This window comes from Aotus nancymaae, unplaced genomic scaffold (genome assembly GCF_030222135.1).
Source record: "Aotus nancymaae isolate 86718 unplaced genomic scaffold, 86718_ANA_hifiasm-v0.15.2.pri h1tg000011l, whole genome shotgun sequence".
Taxonomy (NCBI): domain Eukaryota; kingdom Metazoa; phylum Chordata; class Mammalia; order Primates; family Aotidae; genus Aotus; species Aotus nancymaae.
In genome coordinates this window covers 32,526,995-32,547,011 of record NW_026988422.1, presented here as the reverse complement: position 1 = coordinate 32,547,011, position 20,017 = coordinate 32,526,995, and the positions used below count along the sequence as shown (strand labels likewise).

Here is a 20,017-nt window from a genome sequence, read left to right as displayed (position 1 = left end):
ACTACAGGTGCACCACCATGCCCAGCTAATTTTTTGTTTTTTGTAGAGACAGGGTTTCACCATGTTGGTCAGGCTGGTCTTGAACTCCTGACCTCAGGTGATCCGCCCGCCTTGGCCTCCCAAAGTGCTGGGATTACAGGCATGAGCCACCGTGCCCCACCAATCTGTGGGGCTGTTTAAACTGAGTGGTGTCAGCTGTTCTGCTGGAATTCAGAATCTGCATAAAGCCTTATGATTCAAATGTCAGAGATCTGCTCTATGGGAACAATGAGAATGCAAATGGTCAGTATCTAGTGTTCGTGACTTTTGGTTACAAGGAAGTGGGTCGAAGTGTAGCTTGATTAATGCTTACTTATAATTGTATTTCTGTCCAGGATTCTTGTTAACCCTGTGAGGATGGCTTCACCCAGACAGGAGATATTCCAAGAAAATTGTGTAAAGCTTTATCCAAAGCTTCCATTTGTCTTTCTCAAAAGTCATTTGTTTTCCTATAGAAGCCATTTCTCCCTCCTTTTTGCCTATGAGTTGGTAAGTTAACTTTTATCTCTAGCTCTTCATCAAGCCTCTTCATCTGAATGGTTCCACAGGTTATGAATACAACTTGTTTACTTTCCTCCTATTAACCTGTCTATAGTTAATTCACAAGCTCCCACCCACTGAACCAAAGTTGGTAGAGGGAAAGTTTTCCCTCCTAATAGCATGTCTGTGTAGGTATATTTAGAGTGAGAAAGAAGGATGAGAAGAGAATTCTGTCCTTGTCACCATCCAGGTAGTCATGGGAGTTGGTACCTGTGGTATGATATAAAATAAATTTGAGCTTTGTTCCTGGTACCTGCCACAGAGCTCCTAAAACCCTTGAAATTTCCTAAGTGATAGTGTAACCAAATTAAGGGTCAGTTGCTCATTGCTCAAAAGCAAGACTTTCGAGACAAGAGTTAGTGGAAGGAAAAGCAGGTTTATTCAAGAGCCAGCAACCTGAGGAGATGGCGGACTAGTGCCTCAAAGACTATTTCAAATTTTTTAGGCTAGCTAAAGGGATTTTAAGAAGGAGGCATGGAAACTATGAGCAGGAGTGGTGCAGGGTGCAGGTTTGCATGTCTTATTCTGATGGCCATCTTCAGTAATGGATCACCTGGAGGTCTGGCTGGCATCACTATGACTGCAACCAGGTTATGGATTAACCCTCCCCCCAGCCCCAGTGATTTTTCTGAGAATGTAGGATTCTAGAATCTCAAATTCATGCCTGGTTTATTTCAAGATTAGCTCCTGGCTTTCTTAAGCAAGGATATGGCTAGATATTGAATAAAGCAAAGAATAAGGCTATTCATTTTTGAAGCAGGCTTATTATTCTGGTTACAAACTCTCCACTGCCAATTCCTATTTCTTTCTTTTTTTTTTAAATGGAGTCTCACTGTGTCACCCAGGCTGGAGTACAGTGGCGTGATCTCAGCTCACTGCAACCTCTGCCTCCTGGGTTCAAGTGATTCTCCTGCCTCAGCCTCCTGAGTAGCTGGGACTACAGGCATGTGCCACCACACCTGGCTAATTTTTATATTTTTTTAGTAGAGATGGGTTTTCACCATAGTGGCCAGGCTGATCTTGAACTCCTGACCTTGTGATCCTCCTGCCTCGGCCTCCCAAAGTGCTGGGTTTACAGGTGTGAGCCACTACGCCCGGCCTCCTATTTCGTGTCTATGGGAGACATGGTTAGCTATTGTTGGTCCAGTCCTTGTTTTTACCAGGATTTTAGCAGCACTTTATCCCTGGATGGAAAGGGTGAAGGGCTTTTTTGTAAGACACAAAAAAAACTGGAAAAAGCAAAAAGAACAAACTGGTGCAGATTAATGATGTATGTCTTAGTTGTTGTAGATACTGTTTAATTCTTGATTCATTTATTAAGTCCAAGAGTTGGGTCCCTGGCCAAGAAGTTCAGAAGGGTCTCCCATACACAATTTCAACAAGGCTCAATTTAAGCCCACTTCAGGGTGTTACCCTAATCCGAGCAGGGCAATAGGTAAAACCCTGTACAATAGAGTTTTGCCAGGGTGTTTTTTTTTTCTTTTTTTTTTTTTTTAGCATGTGGACCATGTTTTCAGTCTTTCCTGTTGATTGTGGCCTCCAAGAAGAGCATAATTTCCATTTGATCTGTAATACTTCCCTTATCCTTTGTGTGGTCTCAGAAATAAAAGAAGGATTATTGTTGCTTGGTATAGAGCAAGGAAGTCCAAAAATCGAGGAATGATATCTTTTAACAGAGGTTCAGCTACTTCTGCAGCTTTCTCAGACTCACTCGGGTAGGCTTCAACCTCTTGCTCGGGTAAGCTTCAACCCGCCTAGAAAATGTGTCTACAAACACTAGTAGGCATTTATAATATCCAGTGTTTTGGGCATCTCGGTGAAATAAACTTGTCTGTCCTCCAACAGTCATATTCCCTTGTATTGTACTTTTAATTGTAACATAGCCAAGGCTTGTACATAGAGTCCTGATGGAGTCTGAAAAGGACATTTGAGCATTTTTGCTGGGTTCTTCAAGTTCTAGCAGAAAGTGGTTAATTGATCAGATACACATGTGTTTAATATGCCTGACCTAATCAGGTGAGCTTGGTTGTTTCCTATCCTTCTACCATGATTATTCTTGGTATTCTGTCAATATTGAACTTACAGAGGAGGTCTGTGGTCGTGTTCTTTCCTTAAATTCCTCCAAACTGTTTGACCTCTTGAGAGCAAGAGTGAGAACCAGAGCAAGGGAGAGAGATTGAGAATGAGAGGGAAAGAGAGAGAGAGAGACAGAGAGAGACAGAGAGACAGAGAGGCAGTATTAGAGCTGGTCTTGGAGGTTAGAGAATTATGAGGGTACAAGTGCGTACAAGTGCCTGAATGCAGCTTTACTGGTACTTTAGAAATTCACCCAAAGCATAACAAAAACAAACTAGTGCATTGTTTTTTTTTTTAAGTTGAAATATTTATATTCAATTTCTGGTTAAAATACTTAAGACAGAGTTGAATTATAACATCATTAATAGTAAAAGAAAACATTTAACACTACTATCAAGATAATCACAATGGGTTTAGTTAGGATAAGGCTGAGCTGCGAACACAGCTCGGTAGTTTAAAAGCAAAATATTTTATTTTCCTGTCACTTGAGAGTTCCTCTCTAAGCAGTGCAAGTTATTCAGGAATCCGGATTTCTTTCATTGTGCTACTCTGCCATCCCCTAGGAGAAGAGTGTTCAGCTTTTCTGTGTCACGCACCCCTTCAGCATTCTGATGAAGCCAAACAGTAATTGAGAACAATAACAACTGAGAAAAAGAGAACAATAATACTTGTTCTCTGAAAAATGTCACTAAATGCACAAAATAAAATACATGGGATTTCAAAGGAAATCAAATATCAAGCATTTAAAATGTATGATATAGTATTGTATGTGTCTATTAATACATTAAGTACTAAGACCTACATTTAAGTCTAATTACTCCTATAATTTTGAGGCAGTCATCAATATGAAGTAATATTTTGAGATATTGGCAGCAAATACAAGTGGATATAAAAAGTCTATGATTTCTATATTTTTTCTACATTCATTGGTAAAGGAATTGCTAAATTTCCTTATGGGCGAATGAAAAGATGTAATTTTCTGCACTGCACTACTGCATGGATCTTATGAATTCTACTCATGGAGCCTTTCGAACCTCGTGGATTATGGGTTAGAACACCCATAGACATGTTCATTCTCTGCACAAAGAAACCTAAGTCACTATTATGGTTTTGTGAAACAGTAGTACACAAAAATTTGAGAATTAAATAGGGGTTAACAAAATGAAATACCAAGGAATTAATAGAAAGCAGTCAAAATCAAAGACAATGTTTAAAGAACAAATATGATTAACAAGTGATTTGAAATTTATACTCAAAGAGGAGTATCTCCTTAAGAACTCAAATCAGAAGTCACTACACAAGGAATTCCTAATGTAGAAACTAGTAGACAGTTCTAGGAAGTAGACTCATTAAACAGTTTCCAGAAATACCAGCTAGCTTACCTTTCTGGGCTGCATTGGTAGTGGCTAATTTCTGCAAATATAATAGAATACTGTTCCCCTCAGTAGTTTAGATTTCTTCCTAATTGGTTTTATATCCAAAAACTTTAGGACTTTGGGCTTAGCTCATAGGAGAGTTCATGGATGTATCCTTGGAGTCCATAATAGATTTTTTTCTACATTGAAAGTGGAATATCTGGCCAGGTGCAGTGGCTTACTCCTGTAATCCAATACTTTGGGAGGCTGAGATGGGTGGATCACTTGAGACAAGCCTGGGCAAAACATCATCTCTACAAAAAGTTAAAAAATTAACTGGGTATGGTGGCATGCACTTGTGGTCCCAGCTACTCGGGAGGCTGAGGTGAGAGAATTGCTTAAGCCCAGGAGGTAGAGATTCCAGTGAGCCAAGATTGTGCCACTGCACTGCATTCCAGCCTGGGTGACAGAGGAAGACCCTGGATATTGTTTCAAAAAAAAAAGAAAAGAAAGAAAAAGAAAGAAAGAAAGAGAGAGAGAAAGAAAGAAGAAAGAAAGACAAAAGAAGAAAAAGAAAGAAAGAAGAAAAAGAAAGAAAGAAAGAAGGAAAGAAAGAAAGGAATATAACTTATTTGAGAAACACTGGATTAACTAGTTGACATAACTGAGGTAGTACCACTATGTAATGTTAACAGCAGTAGAGATCAGCATAATGCTATATTGCTTAAAAACTATTTTCACATAGATCTCTTTCTTAGCTTGCTTCTTCACACACTGGCTTCTCTCTCCCACCTCTCCCTATATTCATTGAGTCATTGTTTGAATTTAAGTCTTTAATAAGTAGTGCACACTTGTTGAAAAGAGCTCTGGATGTGACATGACAAACAACTGATTTTCCCACAGAATTGCCTCTCAAATCATCCAAATTCAGATGCCCAGAATTGTTTCTTTTTTGCCCTCCCCTGTTACCCAAAGACCTAGAGAGTAGGAGGATGCACAGAACCTGCTCTAAGACTATCCGCCTTCCATCCAGTCTATCAGCACATGATTCCCTATTGTTTAAGGACTGCTTGAGAGCTGCACTTTGAAGACAAGTTCTGGCTGTAAACATTCTGACATTCCAACAATGAAGTGGCCCAGTGAGAAAATCAACCAAGATGGCGTGGCTAGGAGCAACCCTAGAGGGTGTTGATAGAAAACACATGCAAGTATCTTACTTTATTCACAAACTGCCCCTTTGACTAGTGTTAATGAACCACTATTTGTCATATTTGTCAATTCTGGGGTAGTTGTTATGAAACATATGGTGAAAAATCTGGGCTGTGGTGTAGAAAGGTCACCTTTTGGATGCTCACACAGGCTGGTGGTCTTGTCTGGTTTGAGCTGAGTTCAGGACTAAATCTTGAGTTCCTGAAAAATAACTTAGTCAACGCCTTGTGATCCGTACTTCACAGTCAGACATTATGTATAGGAACATTGTGGAAACTATGGCTAGGCTACTTGACATCTTAATGGTAAGCACTACAGCATCAGCAAACAGCTAAGGGTTGTAGTTATAGGCTGAGTAGAAAAACTTCAGATGCTGGTGACCTAATTCTTCATAGCTATCAGGCTACAGGTTTCACTAGATATTCTTTCTCTCAGTGAAGGTCCCACAGTTCACAATGTTAAAAGTGGTTTTCCTCAGTGACATTCCCATATAATGTAACCTAGTCATCCAAGGACTTCCTAGAAGTTTGTCAGAAATTAAATGCAGGAGCCAGGTCTCTTGTCTCCTGATAGAACCAGATAACCCCTTTCTGGGGACACCTAGGATCTTGCAGTTCTTTTGTGCATTGGAGTCCGTCTTTGATGTTTGTAGCCTTTGCTCAAAGCCACTGTCTGAGTGAACTCAAGTGTTCCAGATGAGGTGATACAGGAACAGGTTCACATAATAAGGCTGTTCCCCATCACCACCGCCGCTGCCAATCAGCTGGAGCGCTGCATCTCCCCCTGCTATTCCTTTCTCCACTGCTACAGATTTCCTGGGCTCTGAAAAAAGGAGGAGGACGCAGACTCTGCTCTTCAGATCCACACACTGATCCCCACTACAACCAGTGACCTGAACTCAGAGTCTGAGTAGGGTAAGAAGGGGTCTGCTGAGGATGCTCAGGGGATGACCAGGAGCACTGGAAGGAAGCTGATTGAACTTTTAAATAGCAAATAATGGAGAAGGATCCAAATTATGGAAAACAAAGTCCTGAATTCTTCTCAGCCTCAGTCCCACTGATACAGGCTTTTCCCTACCTCTCCCTTCCTTCATCCCCAGTCTTTTCAAGTACAATACATTAAAACCGCTTGCATCCTGCTCTTCTCTCCTCTGTAGGTCTTTATGACCAGGACAGGGTTCCACAGATAGGAAGTACTGACCCTTTGTTCTGTGTCTGATGTGAGCATTTGACATTGTGAGAAGTGCTCTCACATACATGCATCTCATTAGACTCTCTCAGGCCTGTAGGGAGCCATTATTAGTTTCATCTGAGGACATCAGTGCCCAGAGTTGTAAATCAGGTTAGAGATTCAGTAAGGACAGGAACATTTCTCATGGGGAGGACAGAGCACTGGTTTAAAGGGCAGGCTCTTTAAAAAAAAAAACCCACACTCCATGCTCTCACCAGAAAAGCCACTATGGGGGCTCTTTTAGCCTTGGTACTTGATTGATTACAGGAATGTTTCAAATCTAGAATTCTGGCTGGGTGTGGTGGCTCACACCTGTAATCCCAGCACTTTGGGAAGCCGAGGTGGGTAGATCACTTGATGCCAAGAGTTTGAGACTAGCCTAGCCAAACTTGGCCAGGTGAAACCCTGTCTCTACTAAAAAAAAAACCAAAAATTATAGACTTGTGGCACATATACACCATGGAATACTATGCAGCCATAAAAAAGGATGAGTTTATGTCCTTTGTAGGGATATGGATGAATCTGAAAACCATCATTCTCAGAAAACTGACACAAGAACAGAAAACCAAATACTGCATGTTCTCACTCAAAGGCAGGTGTTGAACAATGAGAACACATGGGCACAGAGAGGGGAACATCACACACTGGAGTTTGTTGCGGGGTGGGGGCTAGAGGAGGGACAGCAGGAGGTGGGGATGTTGGGGAGAGAGAACACTGGGAGAAATGCCTGATGTAGGTGATGAGGGGATGGAGGCAGCAAACCACCATAGCATGTCTGTACCTATGCAAGAATCCTGCAAGATCTGCACATGTACCCCAGAACTTAAAGTACAATTTTTTAAAAATGAAAAAACAAAAACAAAAATTAGCTGGGAGTGGTGACACACAATGTAATCTCAGCTATGTGGGAGGCTGAGACTGAGAATCTGTTGAACCCTGGAGTCAGAGGTTGCAGTGAGCTGAGATTGTGCCACTGCACTCTAACCTGGGTGACACAGTGAGGCTCTGTTTCAAAAACAAATAAACAAACAAACAGAAACCTCAAAACTGGAGTTCTTTTATGATGACATTTTCAATGAGCAGCTCTTACAAACCAAGTGATAATTAGGGGACTGGCCCCTGAGAAAGGATATGGGTAGTTAGTAATGAACCTATGTTCCACGCAGGCTTTGGGGGAAGTGTTATAAGGAAGTCAAGATTGGAGAAGCGTCGTTTTGCAGAGTCAGTGTAATTGCAGGCTGAGCTGTCATTTCAGGGAATTGAAGCCTTCCTGCCTAGGAACCACTGCCCAAGTAGTTACTCATCTTCTACATTTCCCTAAAGTGTGACCACCCTTTCCACTTCAAGGACATAAACCTTAAAAGACCATTCTCCTTTGGACACATGGTCTCCTGAGAGTTGATCTGGTAAAAAGGAGCCAGCTGAGGGGTGATTGGCTCCCCAGGCTGGGTGAAAGAGAGAGAAGACAGGAGATGGTTAGAATTCTCAAAATGAAATTCATTTATTTTTTCTAACCTGTGTTTGGCTTACACAGGCTGAAACATGGATTTAGTTCTTAGAAACTCTATCCTCTAATGAGAATTATCATCTTCTCATTGGGGAACTAAATAGTAAAACTGCATCCAAGTGAGGAAGGAATTTTAAGGTGGAGCTCAGCTCTCTGGCATTGTCTGGATAATGCTTTCCTTTCTTTTCTCTGTGGACACACAGGTGGCCCTGGGGACTGAGATGGCATCGTCTCCAAAGATCTGGGGCACACTTTTGGCCCTGCTTTGCATCCTATGCACACTGCTTGTACACAGCAAGGATGTTTCTTGGAGAGAATTCATGAAACTGCACCACTTAAGTCCAAGTCGAGAATTCAGAGAGTACAAATGTGATGCCCTCATGAGAGAAAACGAAGCTCTGAAAGGCAAGAGCTCTCACATGTTTATCTATGTCTCATGGTATAAAATCGAGCATATGTGCATTAGTGACATCTGGATGGATCGCTTCCGAAATGCATATGTATGGGTCCAGAATCCTCTCAAAGTACTCAAGTGTCACCAGGAAAATTCCAAAAGTAACTACACAGAGAGCAGGAGCTTCAACTACATTGAATTCCATTGTGGCATGGATGGGTATGTTGATAGCATAGAAGACTTAAAGATGGTGGAACCTGTCAGCAACTAGAAAGTCTATGCACAACCTCAGGTATTGGTAGAGTATGCAGTGCTTCCTTAGTGGTGGCCCCTGACTCCATCAATAGCCCCTACCACTCCCCACTTGCATTTATTTGTTAATGTTTTCCAAATGCTTAAGAGTTATGAATCACATGATTTCTTGATACCGTAACTTTGCCTGTGTTGTTTCTCTGCCTGGAATACACTTTTGTCTTCATTTACTTAATTTACTCCTATACTTTTGTCAACATTCAGCTCATATGGCTTCTGTTCTTGACTAACCCAAGACTAACCCAATACTGGCTCTTTTGAAACATACCCAAGCTGAACAATCTTCCCTTTGCTAAATAAAATTATGATTCCAATGTGTGTGGCATTCATATATGTTATGTCCACAGAGTAAGTACTGTGTGATTGGTATGGATGTGTGTGATCTAGACTATGCATGTGATTGATGCTGTGAAAGGGATTTAAGGTGTATTTTATGGGTGTATGTCTAATGTATGTAATATGTTTGTTTATATGACGAGGATGTAAATGACTGTGTGCTTAGTTCAAGACAAGTTGTGATGTGGGCATTGATTGCAGCATGAATTTGAAGTAATTGAAAGAGTCAGAATCCAGTTTTAAAGAGTTGATTTAAGCAAAAGGCTGGTAATGGGCATTCTGTGACACACAGACTCCAGAGAAATGGGGTCAGTGCTCCAAAGCTGAAAGTTAAGTTCTTGTTTATATAGGAAAAAGACAAAAGAATTTAACAGGATTACAGGGGAATTGCTTGAACCCAGAAGCGGAGGTTGCAGTGAGCTGAAATTGCACCATTGCACTCTAGTCTGGTGACAGAGCGAGACTCTGTCTCAAAAAAAAAAAATGTCTTGAGTTTGTTGAGTTCACAAGCAGGTTGAGTTCTTGAGAAATTTTGTTTGCTAATTGCAGAAGTAAGATGCAAAGTAAGAAATGTTTACTTCATACAATTTTGCCTAGAGCAGTATGGGTAGGGAAAATGCTAAACATTGAAGTACCTTGTGTTCTTCAGACTCCTGCAATGTGAAATGACTCTGGCCTTGAAACAATTAAAGACCAAAGTGTCAACATTATTTATTAAGTGACTGCACACTTTCCTAGAACTCTGGCCTCAATGAGTAGCTAGGGTATCTAGATTGGTCATCATGTTCCAAAGGCAGTTCCTCAGCTTTGCAATTTTTGAGTGCACCTGGGGACGAGCAGACACTTGGGGATGATGATCTCTACCAACCAAATTCAGAAGACACTAGTATTAAACCAGCAGCTCTGCATGTAGGATCAATATGCACATGAGAAGAAACTACCGATTGTTTCTCTCAGTTGACAAATGCTCTTCAAAATGTATGTAGGGGAGGAAAAGTATTTTCCTTCAACCCTTTTGGTTCCTGGCTGGGGCCACTGTAACAAAAGTCAGATTAACAAGAGAAAAATGGAAGTTTAGTAACAAGTGCATCTCATGTATACATGGGAGAAACTCAGAAAGCAACTCAAAGAGGTGGCCAAAACTTGGGCTTAAATGCCTTCAGCTAAAGCAAAGGAAGAAGCATGTGGGTGAGTGACTTACAGAGAGATGACCAGGAAAAGTATAGTAAACAAGGGAAAGGTTCCTCATGCAGATTTAAGTCAGTACCTTCTCCACTGATAAGGGTTTCCTGTAATTTAGAGTCACCTTTCTCTTTCTGGTACAGAGAGAGAGAGAGAGAGAGAGAGAGAGAGAGACATCCTTAAAAATGAAGGTTTCCCTTATAAATGCAAATTTCTCTTACAAAAGGGAATGTGACTCTATTTTCAGAGCTTGTCTTGTGTATACTGTTTCTCAAAATAAGCAGTTCAAAACAATGTTTATACTACAGAAGCATATTTTGGGGTGGCATATTCTAGTCTCCTAGGTTCTCACAAATACCTCATTTAAGTAACTCTTTAAAGCTTGCTTTTATTAAAGAGTTAGCAGATGGTTATTCAAAACAGTATAGGAGGAAAGTAGATTTAAGTGCAATTAGTGTAATAACTTTGTGTTGTTTCTCTGGCTTTCCTGGTATCCACTCCTTATTTGAATAGCTGCATATTGACTCCTCTTAGGTATCTACCCTTCCTCTTTTGTGTGCAGTATTGGTGAGGCTGTTCACTAAGGTCTGCAGTCCTGTCTACTGAACCAAGCGAAGGATATGAGATCTAAGCTAGCATAACTGAACTGTCATAGGAAACAAAAATATGTCACCCAAAATATGTCTCCAGATTCAAAGTCCTGTCAATTAGCATTTTTGCTGCTCTGCATCCTTACCAGCTTTGATGATGTCAGTTTTCACTGCATTTTAGTCATTCAAGTAGGTGTGTACTATTATCTCATTGTTTTAATTTTTAATTTTCTAATGACAGGTTGAAGGGATTTACAGCCCACCAATATGGCAAAACTGGCTTTGCAGGATTATGAAGTGTTGCAAGCCAGGCTCTAGGCAGAATTACACATTAATCATAGTATGCTGGAACACTTCAAGCCACTGCCCTGTAGCTGCTAACTTCCCAAGTAGCATGCTGATCATCTGCTCCCCAATTGTTCCTATAGGTAGAATCTCTGATACTAGAATCATGAAACCTTTTTGCTTTAAGAATTGCTTAAGGAGGCCAGGCACAGTGGCTCACGCCTATAATCCCAGCACTTAGGGAGGCAGAGGTGGGAAGACCACGAGGTCAGGAGGAGACCAGCCTGGCCAACACAGTGGTGAAACCCCATCTCTCCTAAAAATACAAAAATTAGCCAGGCATGGTGGTCTGTACCTGTAGTCCCAGCTACTCGGGAGACTGAGGCAGGAGAATCACTTGAACCCAGTAGGCGGAGGTTGTGGTGAGCCGAGATCGCACCATTGCATTCCAGCCTGGGTGACAGAGGGAGACTTCATCTCAAAAAAAAAAAAAAAAAATTGCTGAAGGTGTTTCTCTGATTCTGAACTCCAGTGCAACAGCTAATGCGAACTGGTCTGAAGACTCCTACCAAGGAACTGGCTTGGCACAAGAACGCTGAGTTTCTTCATTTCCCTGTCCCATGACTTCACCCCCTCACTTATTGATGAATCAGAAATCTTCACACTTTAGCCCTTGTCCAGACTTCTCAAAAACCCTATCCCCAAACCTTTGCGGGAGGTAAATTTTAGGTTACCGCCCATCTACTCATTTGGCTGCCCCATGAATATTAAATTCTTCTCTGTTTCAATCCCTGTTGTCTTAGTATATCCATTTGCTGTGCATCAAGTAACAAACCTGTTATGATTATAGTGGCATGAAAATTATTTTAAACTGAACATGTCTGAACAGACAGAAGCTGCAGAAAGAAATACCATCTAAACTTAACCGAGTCCTCCTAAAAATTCAGCTGCCAATGATCCCCTTCCACGATATTTCTTGTTTGAAAGCAGACAGCCCCTTAGCACTGGGAAGTATAAATTTAGCTGCCATAAACCTCCATACAGGGACTCTTCCAGCCAGGATAATCAATTTAACTATTTCTACTAGCATCAAAAAGCTTACTAGAACCTTACATATTTTCCTTTTGAAGCCCCACCAAAAATCTTTTATTTTATTTTATTTTATTTTGAGACAGAGTTTCGCTCTTGTTGCCCAGGCTGGAGTGCAGTGGCACAATCTTGTCTCACTGCAACCTCCACCTTCTGGGTTCAAGTGATTCTCCTACCTCAGCCTCCCGAGTAGTTGGGATAACACCCTGCTAAATTTTGTATTTTTAGTAGAGATGGGGTTTTACCATGTTGGCCAGGTTGGTCTCAAACTCCTGACCTCAGGTGATCTGCCCACTTCGGCTTCCTAAAGGGCTGGGATTACAGGTATGAGCCACCGCGCCTGGCCAAAAACACTTTTTTTAAAGTTGGTATATAAACTTTACCTCTGGTTATTCAGCAGGTTACTCATTATGTAATACTCCTGTGTGCATGTGTAAATAAACTTTGAATTTTCTCCTGTTAATCTTTTTCTATTTTACAAGCTCCTTTACCACCACCTTTAAAACCTAAAATGAGAGGAAAAGTTTTTCTCCAAACAATGAGATGCTGAGCATCTCTTCATTGCTCATCTGCCATCTGTATATCTTCTTTGGTGAAGTGTTGGGGTGCAGAGAATCATACTACAAACTATGATGCATTGGTATTCTGAGGACTTTTGAATTAAAGAAAACTAGAAGTTCTTAGAAGCTGCCTCAGAACCAAATATTTTCTAATCTCTCATTCCTCCCCTTCAAATGCAGAGAGGAGCGCTCTCTGGGAGTTCCCTTGTCTGGGTGAGGAAAACTTCTTCCCAGAAAAGCAACTGTCTTAAGACCCCCCTTTCTAGGAATACTCATCAGATAAACAGGAAATATGAGCCACCAGAAAAGAGACTAAAAGTCCACACCACACTCAGACTTTCATCTGTTCTTCCAAGAACAGCTCTAAAGGAGTACCTAAGAGACTATCTGTTTAATAAGACAATCTTTGTTCATAGTGCAGTTCTACCCTTCACTTTCCCATAACCTATCACCTTTCCATTCAGCTTCCAAAGAGACTCATTTACAAACTATTGTCTACTCTTTGGGGCCAATTCCCTAAAAAAAATTTAAAACTCCTCAAAATTGCCTACATTTTCCCCATGTCCCTCTCCCCTATGAAGAAGGCATATGAATTTCAACCATTCAGTCTTTCTTTGAGTCTCATAATTTGTGTGGTTCCCATGATTATGCATAATAATAAATTTGTATGTCTTTTTCTCCTGTTAATCTGTCTATTGTCAGTTCATTTCAGAAGATCTGAACCTTCAGAGGGAGAAGAAAAATTGTCTGCCCCATACCAATTCAGATGTTTTGACTATTTTTCAACTAGGTTGTTGGTTTTCTTACAGTTGAGGTTTTTTGAGTTCTTTGTATATTTTGGATAATGTTCCTTTATCAGGTATATCTTTTGCAAATATCTTCTCTCAGTCTCTGGCTTGTCTTTTTATTCTCTTAATATTATCTGTTGCAGAGTAGAAGTTTTTAATTTTACTGAAGTTCCACTTATCAATATTTTTCTTTCATGGTTTGTGCTTTTGGTATTATATCTAAAAAATCATTGCTAAACTCAAGGTTGCCTAGATTTTCTCCTGTGTTATTTTCTAGAATTTTTATAGTTTCACATTTTGCATTAGGTCTATGGTCCATTTTGAATTAATATTTGTGAAAGGTGGAAAGTCTAGGTCTATGAAAATGTATGAAGTCTAGATCTATGGAAACTTTTTTTTTTTTTTTTTTTTTTTGCATGTGGACATGCAGTTCTACTACTATTTGTTGAAAAGACTACCTTTTCTCAATTAAAAATTGATCCTTTGTCAAAGGTTCACTATATTTGTGTGGGTCTATCTCTGGGCTTTCTACTCAGTTCTGTTGACCTATTTGTCTATTTTTCACCAATACCACACTGTCTTAATTACTGTAGTTTTATAGTAAGTTTTGAAGTTGGGTCATGTCAGTCTTCTGACTTTGCTCTTCTTTTTTAGCATTTTGTTGACTATTCCAGATCTTTTACCTTTATATAAACTTCAGACTCAGTTTGTCACTACCACAAAATAATGTGCTGGAATATTGATTGGGATTGTGCTGAATCTATAGATCAAGTTGAAAGGAACTGACATCTTAGCATATTGAGTCTTCCTACTCATGTACATGGAATATCTATGCTTCTTCAATTTCTTTCATTAGAGTTTTAAATGTTTCATCATACCAATTTTACATAATGTATTAGATTTATACCTGAGTATTTCACTTTCTTTGGTGCAATATAAAATGATATTGTGTTTTAAATATCAAATTGCAATTGTTCATTGCTGGTATATAAGAACGGAACTGATTTTTGTATATTAATCTTGTACCCTGCAACCTTGCTATAAACAGACATCATGTTTATTTTGAAGACATTTGGAACCATAAAAGCATGGAACAAGAGTGTTATACTATTATATCTTGCTCAAGAAAGAGTAATCTGGAAGTTATGTGTAGAATGGATTGGAAGGAGAAAAAAACAAGAAAAGGAGTCCATGGGGGAGGCTTTTATGTGAGCCCTCCATGAGACAATGAGTTTCTGAATAAGGGTATTGCAGTACCAGTGAAAAGGTAAGAACAGATTTAACAGGCAAATACCTTAAATCTGTCTTTCACCTTCAGTCTTACAGGTCTTTTCATACACAGTTACCTCTTTGGGAGGCCTTAACACTCTCTTTATCTAACTTCTAATTATTCCTCAAAATTAAGTTCAGGTATTGTGCCTTCCAGTGACCCTTCCCCTCTACTATCTTCCCATAGTCTCCTGTAGTGTCCTCTATCACACTGTAAGTGCTATTTATATTAATATAATCTACATGTCTATATACTTACCTGCCTATCTCTAGTCTCTTTCATTAAATCATAACCTCCTGAATTTTTGTAGCCCAGTACCTGGCCCAATAAGTATATGCATAAATGAATCATTTATTCACATCTGTTGTAAGAACTCACAACATTACCAAGTATGTGGCAGGTATTGTATCAGACTTATGTGATATATTTTCTCTTATGAAACAGAAATCATAAAGCTTCAAAAAAAAAAAAAAAAAAAACTGAAGCCTCAGATAAAGCAGGAAGCACTCAACCCATATCAGGAAGTGATCAGTTCCTCAAAACTGTGAGTTTTCAGTCATGTTGTTTCTTTAAATGGGCTTACCCTTCCTGTATACACATGATAATGACACTGTTTTAAAGAACAGGTATGAAAGTCTAAGAGTTTAATCCAAACTCTGCACAAGAAGTTAATCTGCCAAGTCTTAGGATTCTCTTTCTGAAAGCTCAGAATATTTCTTCCCCTTCCCTACACACACAGTGTTGGAAGGGTTAGAGAAGAAAGGCAGACAGCAGCCTCTGAGCTTCGGACTAATCACAGCCCTGTTCTCGGCAGGAGCCCCAACACTGAGACCAGGTAAGAAAGGAGGCCTCAGGGCTGGAGTGAGCAGAGCAATAAAGATGGCTTGGAGGTAGTGGTCAGATAGAGGGTAAATATTTCAGGAGGGAAAAGGGAATAAACTGTTTCTGGTATGAGAGCCATCAAATGCATGAGTACAGATGAAAGAAAATGGGATATGCCAATCAAAGGAGAAGGTCATATTTCTCTTTCCTGGGCTTCAGGTTTTTGATAGAATTATGAGACTCTGAAAAAGAAGATGGTTTTTAAAAGGGAGCTATAAAATCTTAAAAGACAAAAGAAAAATCTAAATAGTCATGATTAAAAATTTTACTCTACTTTTTTTTCTACTATAATTATCTTCTCTCTTTCTACACAGAAAAGATGGTGCTACACTTTCGTCTTCTTTTATTGGTGCTGGTTCTATGGGGACAAGTGTGTCCACTTCATGCTATACCTAAGCATCTCACCAAGGCTCATTGGTTTGAAATTCAGCATATACGGCCAAGTCCTCTCCAATGCAACAGGGCAATGAGTGGCATCAACAATTATACCCAGCACTGTAAGCCTCAAAATACCTTTCTGCATGACTCTTTCCAGAATGTGACTGCTGTCTGTGATTTGCTCAGCATCACCTGCAAAAATGGTTGGCACAACTGCCACCAGAGCTTAAAGCCTGTCAACATGACTGACTGCAGACTCACTTCAGGAAAGTATCCCCAGTGCCGCTATAGTGCTGCCGCCCAATACAAACTCTTCATTGTTGCCTGTGACCCCCCTCAGAAAAGTGATCCTCCCTACAAGTTGGTTCCTGTACACTTAGATAGTATTGTCTAGGGCATCCATTGCTTTTCCTTTCATTTGACATAACTTCTGTTACAATTGCATCCACTTTTTCTTTTCTTTTGTTGATTTCCTTGTTCCCGCAGAAGAAAGAAAAAAGGTGTTGGGAGAACGAGAGTGCCTAGGATACCAGACCAGAGTTGAGATAAAAAGAAATAAGATTATTTTGTGCTTTGTAGTTCTGTACATTTTAGATGAGCGAAGAAAGATCAGATTTCTAACCCTGCAACTGTTGCCAAGCTTTATTGCCCTGTGTTCACAGCAATAAAACCACTTCCTGCTGCATTCTAAAGAGTGTTTGTGTTTGAGATCCCCTTTCAAAGCATTGTCTACTGGTATTCAAAGGAATACTGTTTTTCGTCACTAGAAAACTTTTGAGGCCTCCCTGGGGCCTCTACCATTTCCTTCCCCACAAGAAAGAAGAATGTTTGGGATTTTGTAGCATTTCTTCAATTCAGAATATATGGCATATACTGCTCGTGACTTTATATATATATATTGGAAACCATTGTCTGTGATAATGATAGTTGATGATACTTTCACACATAGATTCAAACACTGGCAACTGAAGGATCCTATATCTTTTCTATTTGTTTCTATTTTTAATCAGATAATGTTTTAAATGTAAGATAATAGTAGCAGTAGCAGTAGTAGGGATAATAATCCACTGTCCTAGTCTTAGAGTCAATCCTCCCATTATCTATTGGAATGGACAAATAGAAAGCATTGATCAAGAAAAAAGCAGTAGGCCTTGGTGGCTCACACCTGAAATCCTAGCACTATGGGAGGCTGAGGTGGGCAGCTCACCTGAGGTCAGGAGTTCAAGACCAGCCTGGCCAACATGGTGAAACCCCATCTTTATTAAAGATACGAAAAAATTAGCCAGGCATGGTGGCAGTGCCTGTAGCTGGCACAGAATGGATTGGAAGGAGAAAAAAAAGGCTGAGGGAGGAGAATTGCTTGAACCCAGAGGCAGAGGTTGCAGTGAGTCAAGATTATGCCACTGCACTCCAGCCTGGGCAACAGAGCGAGACTCCAGTCTCCAAAAAAAAAAAAGAGAGAAAGAGAAATGCACTAGGAAGCTGGACATGGTGGCTCACACCTGTAATCCCAGCACATTGGGAGGCCGAGGCAGGTGATGACTTGAGGCCAGGAGTTTGAGACCAGCCTGGCCAATGTGGTAAAACCCCATCTCTACTAAAAAATACAAAAAATTAGCTGCAGGTAGTGGAAGGAGCCTGTAATCCCAGCTGATCAGGAGCCTGAGGCAAGAGAATTGCTTGAACCTGGGAGGCGGAGGCTGCAGTGAGCTGAGATTGCACCACTGCATTCCAGCCTGGGCGACAAAGTGAAACTCTGTCCCAAAAAAAAAAAAAAAAAAAAAAAAAAAAGAAAAGAAAAAGAAAGAAAAAGCACTAGAAAACTAAAAACATTCTAGTCCTATGTCAATACTGAAATATCACAGAAATATTGGGGTTTCGGAACAGAACCTGAACTAAGTCACCTTCACAGAGGGAACTTCAGTTTCCTTGTCATCCTCTAGAGTTATTGGGCTAGTGGCCAGGTGTAAATCCTAAATGCAAGTGCATTGTAGAGTGATGAGTCTTTAAGTAGCTGCCAAAGACAATGAAGTTTGGAAGGGCTACATATTGAAGTGTATCAATTACCTGTGCTGCAGAATGATTCTTTCCAAACCAGACTATTAGTTTAATAGATGTGCTAACTCAGCTCACCTTCCTTTATGCCACACATTTATGTCATATCTTAGGAATGAAGAATGGAATATAAGGTTTCAGGAGCCTGGACTCCAGGGTGATGACTGATCAAGGGCCCTCCCATTGAGAAGAGATTAGCAGGCCAGGATAATATGACACCTAGGAAGGTGGGTATCCTTTAGAGGGAATCCTACATTAGGATTTGAGTGCTCTAACTCAAAGAAGCTTTGAATTGTATTCAGCTTTAAGCTGTGCTGCATTTAAATTTTATTGTCTCAGGGTGTTCAAGTAAAGGGCGGTGGGATGGCGGGGAGGATCTGTGCTCATGTTTGGTATGAACAAGTATAGGAAAGTATACTTTCTGAAAGGAAAGGGGTTGAATGAATTTATATACCATATGAACGTTACCTGGAAATTGTTAGATTCTTAAAGGTAACCTAGTAAAACCAAACAATCCAATTGCTTATGCTATTGTTATTTATTTATTTAAAAAAAATTTTTTTTTGACAAAGAGTCTCATTGCCAGGGTGGAGTGCAATGGCACAATCTCGGCTCACTGCAATCTCTGTCTCCCGGGTTCAAGAGATTCTCCTGCCTCAGCCTCTTGAGTAGCTGGGATTACAGGCACCCACCACCACACTTAGCTAATTTTTGTATTTTTAGTAGAGGTGGGGTTTCACCATTTTGGTCAGGCTGGTCTCAAACTCCTGACCTCAGGTGATTCACCCCACTAGGCCTCCCAAAGTGCTGGGATTACAGGCATGAGCCACCATGCCTGGCAAGTTTTTATTTTTTTAGGGGGAGAATAAGAATGAGGAAGAAGAAGAGGGGAAAGAACAGGAGGAAGGAAAGGGGAGAGAGGGTGAGGTAAGAGAAGGAAGGGGAAGAAGAAGAAGAAGTGACAAAGAACTATGTGGCGCAATCTCGGTCACATTTTTATTTACAATAACAAAGTAAATACTTTTGTGGATGAATCCTTTATAGGACAAAATGTGTTGACTTGTGGTCTTCTAGACTATTCAATGGATCTTGTCCTTTGGCTGCGTCTGAGGCAGGTGGCTAGAATTCAGTAGGAGGGAAGACACTTGGCAGGCTGAGAATTTTGAACTGGGGCCTCAGGAAAGTAATGAAATCAGGACTAAAAAACATATATATTTGGCCCTCCCCTGTCTTCTATTAATATTCCTTTTTGTGCACTGTTTCAGTCTTGTTCTGTAATATACTCATTTCTTCTGCTTTTCTTTTTCACACAGTAAGTAGACAGTCATCTATTTTCATCGTACTTTCTAATTTTCTCTTAAATATTATTTATTTTTTGAGGGATTCTGACTGATCATATAGATCAGACATGACCAACCGAACGGAGCCACATTGCAAAAAGTAGCTTCCAGGAGCCTTTCTTGTAGACCATGCAGAAGAGCACGTTAGAGAGAACTGCCCTTAGGACTGCCTCGCCTGTTCCTTAGGCACCCCCTTGCATCTTGAAATACCCTTTTCAACATTTTCTAAGTATCCCATGAGTGGCTGCAGTCAGCCCAGGCTGGCAGTGCCTGGACTGAGATCCACATGGGCTCCATTCTGTTTCTCTCCTTTGGGACTTTCTCCTACCCTCAACCCTTCCTCCCAGCACAGGAAGCCCTGAGGAGCTTCAGGACTCATGTCTGTAGTGTTGTCTTGGGGCCAGGACTGATTCCAGGAGAGTTAGCCCCAGTTAGAGATCTCATGGTTCCCAGAGAAGATGGGCTAGATAGACAATTTGATACTTTTTTTTTTTTTTTTTTTTTTTTTTTTGAGACAGAGTCTCGCTGTCGTCAGGCTGGAGTGCAGTGGCGCGATCTCGGCTCACTGCAACCTCCACCTCCCAGGTTCAAGCAATTCTC

General features: G+C 40.4%; 2 protein-coding genes across 3 annotated transcripts; both read left to right on the top strand.

The window, feature by feature from the left end:
- The first annotated feature begins 195 nt into the window (after window positions 1-195).
- On the top strand, window positions 196-8,976 carry EDDM3B (epididymal protein 3B). Of its 2 annotated transcripts, none has more exons than XM_012465836.3 (3): window positions 196-282; window positions 375-528; window positions 8,160-8,976. In XM_012465836.3, exons 2-3 carry the CDS (start codon window positions 397-399, stop codon window positions 8,619-8,621), a joined length of 594 nt encoding a protein of 197 aa, XP_012321259.1. In that variant the 5' UTR covers window positions 196-282; window positions 375-396; the 3' UTR covers window positions 8,622-8,976. The 2 variants fall into 2 exon arrangements, with proteins under 2 accessions (XP_012321259.1, XP_012321270.1); XM_012465847.3 differs by lacking the exon at window positions 196-282 and adding an exon at window positions 6,030-6,133 and having other exon boundaries at window positions 477-528.
- A 6,329-nt stretch (window positions 8,977-15,305) lies between these two features.
- Window positions 15,306-16,707, top strand: RNASE6 (ribonuclease A family member k6). Its single transcript, XM_012465859.3, has 2 exons — window positions 15,306-15,597; window positions 15,959-16,707. The coding sequence occupies exon 2, from the start codon at window positions 15,964-15,966 to the stop codon at window positions 16,414-16,416; it is 453 nt and encodes a 150-aa protein (XP_012321282.2). The 5' UTR covers window positions 15,306-15,597; window positions 15,959-15,963; the 3' UTR covers window positions 16,417-16,707.
- The last annotated feature ends 3,310 nt before the right edge of the window (window positions 16,708-20,017 follow it).